The sequence below is a fragment of the Chinchilla lanigera genome, unplaced genomic scaffold (genome assembly GCF_000276665.1).
Source record: "Chinchilla lanigera isolate Chin_1 unplaced genomic scaffold, ChiLan1.0 scaffold00141, whole genome shotgun sequence".
NCBI classification, from domain to species: domain Eukaryota; kingdom Metazoa; phylum Chordata; class Mammalia; order Rodentia; family Chinchillidae; genus Chinchilla; species Chinchilla lanigera.
The window spans coordinates 956,890-968,295 of NW_004955542.1; the positions used below are offsets into that span (position 1 = coordinate 956,890).

Consider the following 11,406-nt stretch of genomic DNA (forward strand, 5'->3'; position numbering starts at 1 on the left):
GGTGGGAGGGGTGCGGGGCTGGGCCAGGGAGGGATGGAGCTGGCTAGGCGACCGTGGCGAGCACGGGGCGAGGGGGTCCAGCTTGGCTGCCGGTTCCAGGTCCCTCGGAGCCCGCTTTGCGGCCGCGGAAGGCACCGCGGATCGCGGGAACCCGGCGGGAGGACGAGGCACTGCAGCCGCACTGGCGCGCTCGGCAGAGGGCGGCTCCCGCGCGCACGCGCCTCCGCCTGCCCCGCCCCCTCTCCATGGGAACCGCGGGCCGCAGCCCCCCATCGCACCGGCCCTCTCCTCTGGATCGCAGGGCTGCCTCGGGCTGTAATGGGGGAGTTGGGTGATGCGGAGGGGCTGCTGATCACATACCCAGAAACCCCTCTCCCACTTAACACCAGCTCCTCACGATGTCTTGGACACTCAAAGGCCGCCTTTATCATCTTGTCCCTTCAGTTCCTAGTCCCGCGCTTCTGGGGCTCCATCCCCATAACCACCTACCCGCAAGGTCCCCACGTTCCTCAGGACATAGCCCGCACCCCCCCCCCCCCCCCGGCCGCAGTGTGCACCTGGCCCAGCCTCCTCCTGGGTCACCCTCCAGCCCGAGGTCCAGGAGGCCCCTCCTCCACCACGTAGGCAGCTCCCCCAACAGCGCCCGCTCCCTGCCGCCAGGCTCTGCAGGGTCCCCTCCCCGCAAGCGCCCTCACTCTCCTCTCTGCAGGTCCGGGTCCCGCTCAGCCCTTAGCCTGTCTGCACCTGCGGACAGAAAGTGCCCACAGGCTCCCTGCGAGGCAGGAATGGGGCTCACCCCGTGACTTGATAGGTGCTCTTTAAGCTGCCTGCTCCCCGCTTGGGGACGCTGGATACTGGCCTGCCGTAAACGCCAGATCTGGGGATGTCTTGGCACCGGACGAGGCTGGATCAGATGTGACCCCGGGACCCCCAAGCAGGCCTTCCCTGAGCCCTCTGCTGCAGTGCCCAAGCTCATGCTGTGGCCTGGGCGAGCACTGGGGATGAGGGGACCTTGAGCTTGTGCCTGCCATGTCCTTGGCCGTGGGTCCCGGCTGCGGGGCAGCGCCCACTCCTGGCTGCCTCACCCACCGGCCACACTCAGCCCTGGCTGAGGAGGACACTCACCGGGGCCCACCCCCGCCACCGCACAGCCGGGCAGGGACCCTGGCCGTCCTCCGGGGCCTGCACAGCCCTCTCATCTAGCTTGCCCACCCACCCATCTCTGAGTCATGGCGTAGCCCACGAGGCCCACAAGATCGAGTGGTCCTGTTCCCTCTGCTGTGTCCACACGATGTCCTGGCAAGGGGACACAGTGCAGGCCGAGTGCCCATCCCACAGGTGGCACAGACAGGTAAGGTCGGGCCAGCACAAAAGCAGACTCAGAACGGTGCAGGGAACAGAGCACAACGGAAGGGTGAGGGCTCGCACCTCTGAGCACTCTCCAGAGCCGGTGAGCCACGCCGCACCCAGACAGCACCTCTGCCCACCCGCTCGGGAGCTAGGGGTGTGCTGCTCCCTGCCCCTGCTGGCCCTGCGGGTGCTGTCACACGAGGGTGGCAGGCACAGTGACACGGCTGGACAGCAGGAACCTAAACCGATACCCACCAGCCTTGTTCCCAGAACTCACAGCTGCCAACAGGCAGAGACAGATGTCTGTTTGCTACTGAAAGATGGGAAAGCAGACACCCACAGGACTGAGCTCCGGGGAGGCTCCGACCCGCGCAGTAGCGTGGGCGAACGGGGCCGGCGGGCGGCCTGCGCAGCCCCCTGCTACAAGGTCCTCTCTGAGTCCAGTCAGAGCCAGCTGGCAGGATGGCAGCTGCTGGGGCTGGGGAGGGGATGGCACTGCACAGGGGCAGAGCTCGAGTGCCACAAGCTGAGAGGCTGCCGGGCTGGGCATGAAGAAGCTGCACAGCAGCGTGAGCAAGCTCGGTGGGGCCAGGCTGTGCCCTGAGATGGTGCAGTCGCTGAGCCATACACACAGTTCACACAGAAGCAAAAGCAAACCACTCCCCCAAAAGTGTTTGCAACCCACTGGTACTGAGTATGGGGCATGCTGACACTAAGAAGTTGTGATGTACATGAAATTAAAATGTTTCGGGCTTACTGAGCTACAAAACGAGTTGCTATTTCCACCATAACTGGGTGTCCTATATTTTACCTACCACCTCTTGCAGGCCTTTGGGGGGCCTGAGGTCACACAGTCCCCCAGTCACACACCTGTCACCTGTGGGGCTCCTCACCCCAGGTGCTGTGGTCTCTCCCATGATCACCAGGTAGATAGTGCTCTGCCCTACTGGCAGCTGGGAGACCGAGGCTCCCAGTGTAGACAGCCTGGACACTGCCCTGGGCCTGCTGGCTGACCCCAATTTCCACCTCCACCCCTCTGGCCTGAGGTCCCCCTGAAGGGGTGAAAAGGAGCCTGGGTCTGGCCAGTGCCGAGGTGCCCAGGACCCTCAAGCCCAGTGACCCCTGGTGTGGAGGAAAAGCCTCTTGTAGAGCAGGGCCCAGGGGACTGTCCCTGGAGCCAGCGTGGCCACCCGGTAGGCCTGCCCCTAGCCAGGTGCTGTAGGGACCTAGACCACCTCAGGCAGCCAGGGACAGCCTGAAGGTCCCGTGGGGAGGGACACCTGACCCCAGCCATCAGGACCCTTTCTGTCCCAAGAGCAGGCTGTGGACATGGCCTCTGTGGGCTCCACCCTGCCCCAAGTCAGATGGTTATGCTAGGATCTCCCTGGAGGTGGGGAGCCCACCCTGGGTGCCTGGGTTTTCAGCCTCCCCTGTCTACCCTAGGACTCAGTGACAGCTCTGGGCAGGGGCGGGGATACCCTATGGCCCAAGGCAGGCACACTGAACCCCAGAGGTCTGCGGCTTTGGGGGAGGAGCCAGCCCCATCCCCAGAGAGCAGTCACAGGGACAGTGCCCGCCCCTGGGATCTGGGGATGAGAGGCCCAGACCTCTAGGCCCGGCACAAGCTGGTCCCATAGCACCATCTCCTCTGCCCTCCTGCCTCTCCTAGGGACCTGTGCTTGGCTCCTTTCCTGAAAATCAGCTGTCACCTCCAGGGCTGGCCCCGATGCTTGCTGTATGGCCCTGGCGAGACTGGTATGGGTCCTGGCACTGGCCTTCCATGCAGCTCCTGGCTTCCTGTGCCCTGGGCCAGCCAGCAGTAATACTGACCTTGCATGCGGAGATGGCCAAGGGTGGCTTCCAGGAGGCAGCAGCCTGGGCACCATGGGCAGCATCCCCTTCCTGCTGGCTTCCCTGGCCCAGGGCTGGCCTTGTGGAAGACAGGACTTGGAGAAAGAACAGGACCAACGGGTGCTCCCTGACCGGACCCCCAACAGGAAGGAGCAGTCCAGCAATCTGCCCAAGGTCACACAGCAAGGGCGTGCTGCTGGCACGAGAACCAGGTGGGCTAGCTGGGTCCACACAACCGGGCTTTGATTCCTTTCAGGATCATCTCTCTGCTAGGAGGATGGTCACTGCAACTGGCCACTTCCCTTAGAGAGACAACCCTCAGCCCGGGCCACCCCTCCAGATCTCAGTGCCAATGTGACAGCACAGACTGCTCCTGGGCATTCCCTGCCCCCACTCCACGCAGCCTCTGTGCAGATGCCTGACCCCCAGCAGGCTCCAGACGGGCTCCTGGGTGCCACGCCGGCCTGTCACCCCACACTGACTGCCCTGACCATTGCCTGCCCTGTCGGGGCTCCCAGGAGGCTCCTGGAGCAGCCTCTGTCTTGGAGGGCAGCTCCAGGGTCTCGGCTCCAAGGAACAACAGACGTGAGGGTCCTGAGGGCACCCCACACCTGGCTCACACCTGTCCCACCCTGTTCTCAGTCAAGCCCATCCCTCAGGCCAGCTCATCCTTGCCAGGTCAGTGGTACCCACTCTCTCCAGGGTGGCCCTGGCCACTGGCCACGTCGAGGGCTTTAGACTCAGCAGGAGGGTAGATGCCACCCCTTGAGTTTCCCACAGGGGCCCTGTGAGGGGTGCTGATGCTGGCCACTAGCCCCCAACCAGCTCTGCTGGGCCCCATCACCCACTGCCCAGGGACACTTGGGAGCCCAGCCCTCCCTGTCCCGCTCCCATGTGTCCTGGGTATTTCAACAGCAGGAGGAACCGCTCCTAGCCTTGGCTGCAGACAAGAGTGTGGCAAAGAGTGTGTTGGTGGCTCTGTGGGTGGGGAGCACCTGGACGTCCCACAGCACGGCCCTGCAAGGGCAGCACAGGAGCTTGGAGCTTTTATGCTGTGACTGCAGATGGCCACGTGTCTCAGGCCATGGCCAGGGGCCGGGCTGTGTGGTGCTGCTGCACAGGTCTGCCCTGGTCAGCCTGGGGTCTGCTGCAGAGGGGAGGGTGCCAACCTGTCATCACCTCCCTTCACTTCTACATGACGTGAGAGCACCTGGTCCCTGCCGGCCCACAGAGCCACTCTGCCCTTGCCCCATCTATGGTCAGCACCAACTACACCCATGGGGGAGGCTTTGGAGACTCAGGACCTGTGACCCCTCAGCACCCTGTCACTCCCCAGGCAGAAGCCACGCTCCATGCTGGAGGCCAATCCTCTTGTCATGTGGCAGAGGCTGCAGACCATCTCAGGACGGCGTCTGCCACCCGCCCTCAGTGACTAGGGCATCATGAGAGAAGCCGCCGTGGGCATTCCCGCCCCAGCACTTGGCTCTGCCCAACCTGGCAGCCAGCAAGCACCGGGTGGAGCTTCAGAGTCGCGGTGGGGCCCTGGTGCGTCAAGTGCTGTGACACAAGCACACTACTGGCTCCCACCGTGCTGAGCCCAGGCCCTGGGACGCCGCGGCCCAGTGGAGGAAACGCTGCAGTTCTGAGGTGGGGCCCTTCCTGTCATGTTTGTACTCTGACTTCTGTCCCTGACCCAGCACACACGCTGGACGGGACGCTGCCCACCTGGGAGCCCGGGGCACTAAGCTGCTGGACAGGAGGGGCTGGGGCAGGTCAGGGAGCTGAGTTACGCTACAGCCTCGTCCCTCTGAAGTGCCCCGCAGTCCAGGGTGTCCTGAGCTCCCTCGTGACCGCTGATACAATGTGAGTGCTGAGCAATCCTGGTGGCAGATGGCGTCAGCTTTTTCCCCAGGGCCCAGCAGGTGGTCACAGGTGAGGGAGTGGGATGGGCACTCGCGGCCGAGAAGCTTGGGGACACACTCAGGCATCGCACGTGGCTCAGCACCGATGGGCTCGGAGGACCACACAGGTGGCCCTGACCCCAAGGCTGCAGGAGAGGACACATGGGATGGCCATCCTCAGGCCATGCCACAGATGTCCAGGGTGCTTCCAGTGCTGAGAAGGAGTCCAGGAAACTGGCCTATGGGTAGGGGGAGCCACCTGACCCAGCCTCAGTCACCCCCAGGAAGAAGCACATGATCCAGTCTCTCAGGGCATGGGGCCAGCAGCCCAAACCCTGGTCCCAGGGGGTCGGGAGGGTCAGCATGTGGACGGAGCCTGCTGGGCCCTGGATGTGAGGCCTGGAGCCCCGGGCTGAGTTCTCAGCAGCCCCTATCTTCAGAGGGGCAGTGGGGGAAGGACAAAGGCCCTGAGCTCCCAGCCTGGCCAGCTCTCCCTAACTGTGCCAGGAGGCAGCATGGAGGGCTCAGGCATTGGGTGACCTTAGGGGACCCAGCTGGGTGTGGCTGGCAGAGGCTGCCTCACCCTGCCCTTGAGTCTCCAGGGGGCCCTGTCCTCATGCCCTCCCAGTCCTGGCCTTGGGGCCCCTCAGTCCCCGGATTCCCCAGCTGCACTGGGAGAGACTGTGACCTGGGGCCCCACTGTGCACCCTCTGATCTGATCTCACCCCAAAACCTACAGGACAGACCCCCTTGGAGGTCCAGGCTGTGCCTTCACAGGGTACCCACACAGGCCTGGGGCAGGCCTAGGACAGACAGCTCTGCCCTGAGCCCTGGGGACCTGTCTCTGGGACTCTGTTCACACTTGGCTGGCCTGGCAGAAGCCCAGTCCTGTCCGCTCTAGGATTTCCTGGGGCCCCACAGCAGGTGGCAAGGAGGGAGAGGAGGGGTGGGGAGGGCCTCAGCCTACATTGCCAGGGGCATCTCTCTTCCACCGCTTCCCTGGGCCCTGCCTGGTGTGCACGGCACACAGCTCTGCGCTGAGCTGGAGGCCAAGTGAGCCCCAGCCTCTAGCACAGGCCCTGGTCTTCTGTCTGCTTCCACCCCAGCCTGGGCCGGTCCCTCTGCTGGCCTCCTCCCTGCCAAGCCCCCTAACGTGCCTTGTCCAAGACATGGCGCAGGTGAGGGCACGGTCGGGTCTCTGGGGCCGAGGCAGATGGCAGGAGACAGGGCTGATGGAGCCCCTGGGGGCTGCCCTGTCACCCGGCCAAGCCCCTGCTGCAAATGAGCAGTGGCTCCCTGGCTGCCCGGGCCCAGGAGAGGCGGCAGCACAGTACCCGGGGCTCCTCTGCGCCCTCCCCACTCCGCTGCTCGCCCACACTGGGACCCCAGGGCTGTCCAGGGTGCACGGAGGAGGGGCTCTGCCCACCGGGGCTCTCCAGGCTGAGGCTGCACTGTGGTGGGTAGGGCATCTGACTCCCCAGGCGTATCCAGGGTCTTGGAGCCAGGGACAGGAAGCAGCACACCTGTCCTCGGGAGGTCACATCATGAACACCAGGGCAGGACGGCTCTCTCCTGCTGCGAGCTGCAAGGTGTCCCCAAACCCACATGCTGTGGTCCCAGCCCAGGACCAGAGGGGCCCTACGTGGGTCCGGAGTCTGCAGATGGACCTGCTCAGGTGAGATCATCCCGTGGGCCCTCCTCCAGGACTGCCGTCCCCATAAAACGGGGAATCTGGAGAAGGCAGGAGCCGTGTGAAGATGAAGGCAGAGATTTACAAGCCCAGGACGCTAGCAAACCACAGAAGCCGGGCGAGGCTCCGAGCAGTCCTCTCCCACGGCCTCAAAGGACAGCCCGCCGGCACCTCGCCTCCGACTCCCGCCCAGAACCCAAGACAATACATGTCCACCACTGCCCATCTGCAGCACCTGCTACGGCACTTGGTACACTCCTGCACTGCCAGCCAGCCAGCCCCCGCCTGGCGCATGGAGCTGAAGCCGCCCCAGCTGGGGCACTGAGATATAAGCCCTGTGTGCGCGTGTCGGGGGATGCTAGGAACACCGAGGGCCCAGGGGGATGGTGCCAGGCGCCCGCCGTGGGTGGGCAAAGGGAGGATCTGTCTGGAGGGAGGGGTGTGCGTGCTAGGATGGGGAGCAGCCAGGAGCCAGGGAGCACGAGGCTGGCCACAGGACTCCTAGCCATTGCACCCGGGAGCTGCCTGGCAGAGGCGGGCATGGGAGAACCCTGCAAGAGGCTGGAAGCCTCAACATCCCCACCAGGGGCTTTGAGCTGCTCACGACCTGCCCAGGCCTGTTCCGAGACAGAGCTGCCGAGACAGCCGCCTACAGGGGTGGCAGGCGGCAAGGCAGGTACAGGGCCCCAGCCAGGTGGCCCCCATGGAACCGGAGCAGCAGCCCACATGCCAATGTGCTGTGCTGGCGACTGGGCAAGACTTGGGCTAGGCAGAGGCCCACCACAGGAGCACCAGCCTCCAGCCCCAAGTCTTGACCTGAATTCAGGCAGGGCCAGGTGGCGGACAGCCCGGTATGCGGAAGGGAGTCCCACCCGGGCGTGTCAGACAGTGGGCCTGGGCCCCCAGCCCCCTCCCATGTGGTGCATGCCCATGGGTGACCCTGTGCCGTGGGTATGTGGCACGGGTACAGGGTGACCCCCACTTGCCAACACCTTCTCCTGGCTCTGGAGCTAGGCCCTGCTGCCTGGCCACCAGGCTGGTATGCCCCCAGCCCCCTCTAAAGAGGCCTAGGGGGTGCTAGGCAGCAGCACCAGCACAGAACACTACTACCCAACAGATCGACCAGTCCTGTCTGCGGGCTTGGCCACCACCCGGGGGAGCTTGGTCCCATGGGCTAGGTCTGTGTTCCCAGCTGAAGACACGCTGGGGCTGCACAGCGGCCAGCAGCTCCACAGCACATGCTGGGGCCACTGCTTCCTGCCCTGGAGCCCAGGAAGAGCCCTGGGGCAGTGGGGCCGAGCAGAGGCAAGGGAGGAGTGCCAGCTAAAAGACATTCTTGGTCTTAAGAGACGGAGCTCAGGGCGCAGAGGCCGGGAATGCAATGTAGTGAGGTGGCTCTAAAATCCTGTCTTGGGCCTCAAGCAGGGAAGAAGGCACCAGTCCCGGGAAGGGGCAGCCTGAGGTGGCCTTGCGGGGCAGCACTGAATGCCACAGGTTCAGGCTCCAACCAGAGTGGGTCCTAAGAACATCATGTGGCTCCTGGGGCCTCGATGTCCTCATCTGTGCAGTGGACCCACACAGGCCCTCTCACGTCACCAGCCCAGACGGTGACGAAGTACGTGGTGTGTGCCCGGCGCTGTTTCTCGACACCACTCCCTGAGAGGTGGGCATGCATCACAGGGGGCACCCAGGGCGAGGGGCACAGGGCCCAAGGCTGCCCACACAGTGCCAGCACCCTCCCCTCCCAGCAGCCTCCGGGCTGTGATGGTTTCCGTCCTCACCAGGTGAGCAAAGGCTCTGCTCTCACAGCGGAAAGCGGCGGGTCCGGCAGGCCCCGGGCCGTTGCATCACTCGGATGGCCCTGCTGGATCACAGCTCCCTTGGGTACCCAAAGCCCAGTCTTGTGCTGCGAATGATGAAACCTGAGGCTTTCACCGCCTGCCGGAGGCTCAGGACCACCCTGGGGACCCTCACTGAGCCACACGGGGGGCTTCCACCTCTTGCAGGGGACAGGCACACAGTCCCTCCGGTTCAGCCCCAGATGGGCTGGTAGTTGACCTCAACCAGTCTGGACTGGTGGCTCTGGGCCAGCCAGGACCACCTTTCCAGGTCGTGGGCAGAGCCTCCTCCAGAGACTTTGCTCTAGGTCTGTTTCCTGCTAAGGGCACTGCTCCAGGGCCTGCAGCGCCCATGCTGCCTGGCAGGCTGGGGCCCCAGGGTTTGGGAGCAGCTGGGCAACTCCTACGAGGGGCCAGTTCCAAGGCCCTGACCTTGGACTCCCCACATCCCCAGTCCCTGCGCCTCTGCCCCAGCTGGAAGACTCCAAGGACAGGGTTTTGTGGGCTCTGAGCCCCCCACCCTGTGCCTCTTGCTCCCCAGCCCCACATGGTGGTCAAGGTGGGCAAGCACGGGTCTACCCACGGGTGTTTACTGAGAACCCACTTTGGGCCAGCAGCCAGGCCAAGCTCTGTGGTGACAACAGAGGACCAGGTAGCAGTGGTCCCTGTCCCCAGGGGCCCAGCGGACACATGGCAGTTGCAGCAAGGGCTGGGGGGCCAGACAGGTGCCCAGGCCAGTCCGGTGGCAGAGGCAGAAGCCCCGGGGCTGGTGGGCTGCGATTTAGAGGCGGCTCTCTGTGCAGTGCTCCAGAGAAAGGTGACAGCCTCACGCAGAGGCTGGAGCCCACCCACTGCCTGCCCAGCCTGCTTCCTCATCCGTAAAATGGGATAACTGTTGTTGCCGCTGCCTGGCCCAGTCCTCCGGAACCACTGCAAGGCTCTGATAACGCTGCTGGCCACGCAGGCAGAGCTGGAAAGGCCACCCGTGCCCAGGACCTCCTCCTGCCCTCTTGATCCTGAGGAAGAGCTGGGTGTCCACCCCACCCGGCTGGGCCAGCGGCCCTCCCAGAAGAGCCCCCTTAGGAGTCAGCACCCCACAGGAGCCTGCGGGAGAGGTCAGTGGCAGTGGCTCCTGGAAGACCATGCCTTCAGGGGCCACCAGAGGGCGCCCAGTCCTTGGAGGCCAGGCCTGGTGGCCCAGAACAAGAGAAGATGCCCGACTTGGCTGCCCCTAGGGTCACTGCTCCCCTGGGTGCCCCTAGGGTCAATTCCCTCGGCTCCTGTGGTACCCCCACTCTCACCAGTGACCTGGGCCCTGGTAGCCGCTCTCCCATTCTGGGGGCCCAGGGTGCAGCCCGAGAGGCCATGGGAAAGTGGCTCTCTCAGAAGGACACTGGGGGGTGCCCTGTCCACAACAGTCCTCAGCCTCACATGCCCCATGGAGGGTGGCACCTGACCGCAGCTGGCAGGACACTCTGCCAGGGGCATCCACACACCCTGCCGAAGGACAGCACCTCCACCCACAGCTGAGACACCAGGGCAACATGGTGTCCTGGGTCCCCTAGCCCTGCACCCCATCCCCGAGGATGACCAGACTCGGGCCTCTGGCCAGACCCTGCCTTGACCTTCCCCTACCTGATCTGTGCCTTTGGTGCTGCCCACTCTGACTGCCTAACTGGAACAGTGGGTTGCAGGTGTTAGTTTAGGAGGGTCCAAGAGAGGCCACACTGTGGACTGGTGGGGGTCGGCCGCTCAGCCACCCTGACACTCCGAGGGACTCAGCAAAAGGCAGGGGCCGAGGAATGGCTTCTGTTTGTGTGGCGGAGGACGCGGAGGCACGGGCAGGGCACAGAGCAAACTGTCAGGGACCAAGTTCCAGCCGTGTCACCCACGGGGGCACCTGAGGCGGCCCTGCTCGGAGACCCTGGGGGCGGAGTCCCGAGCCTGGCCACCCTGCCACCCTTCACAGAGATGCCCAGTGTCACTCCACAGTCGCAGGCCACCACGTGAGTCCGCCCCGGCCTGCAAGCCTCCTTCAGGGAGGCACCGGAGTGTAACCTGGCCCGTGCAGCACCCCACCTCGTTGCCCACACCTTAGGGAAAAGCCAGGCCAGGGGCAGCGGGGGGGCGTCCTCAGGACAGGTGCCCGGGCCAGGCTCACACAGTTCTGTCCCCAGCTCCGCCGGCGGGGAAGGGAGGGGCTGGGCGCTCGCAGGCAGCTGCAGGGCCGAGGCCGCCGCCAGGAGGGCCGCTCTGCTTACAAAAGATGACTTGGCCCTGGGCGGGGTCCAAGGAGCCGACCACCTGCAGCTGGGCCCCCGAATGCCAGGCGGGCCAGGGGCGGGCGCGCGGGCAGAAGTTCCCGGGCAGGGACGGTCGCGGCCGCTCGTCCCGTCTGCTCCACCAGCAGGCGAGAGAGCGACTCACGAAGCCCGTATGCGGCGCTGCTGGAGACCCGGGGAACCTCCGGGCAGGACCTTCGGACCTCCCAGAGAGGTCCCCACCCCAGGACCCTGTCGGCTACGCCCAGACAGCCGGCCTCGGCCGGGATGCGCCCGGGGCGGAAGGCTCCCCGCGGGGAGGGCGCCGGGGCACGCGAGGGGACCTAGGCGCAGAGGAGCGGCGCAGGGCAGACGCAGACCCCGGCCCGGAGGCGGGCGGAGCCCCACTCACCCGAGATCTCCGCCTGGGGCACATCGCTCAGGCTGAAGCCCTTGGCGCCGTAGATCTGGCGGACCTCGCCGCAGCTCCGGCTCTTGCTGGCAGCGTCCCCGCG

At 65.3% G+C, this 11,406-nt stretch overlaps 1 protein-coding gene across 1 annotated transcript in view; it reads right to left on the reverse strand.

Annotated features, from left to right (window-relative positions):
* Positions 1-11,406, reverse strand: part of Gpc1 (glypican 1) — a gene marked incomplete at its 5' end in the record, with an annotated part of 20,740 nt that extends 9,334 nt beyond the window's left edge. The window contains 1 exon segment of the mRNA XM_013508117.1: positions 11,304-11,406. Within this exon segment, the coding sequence (XP_013363571.1) occupies positions 11,304-11,406 (103 nt within the window).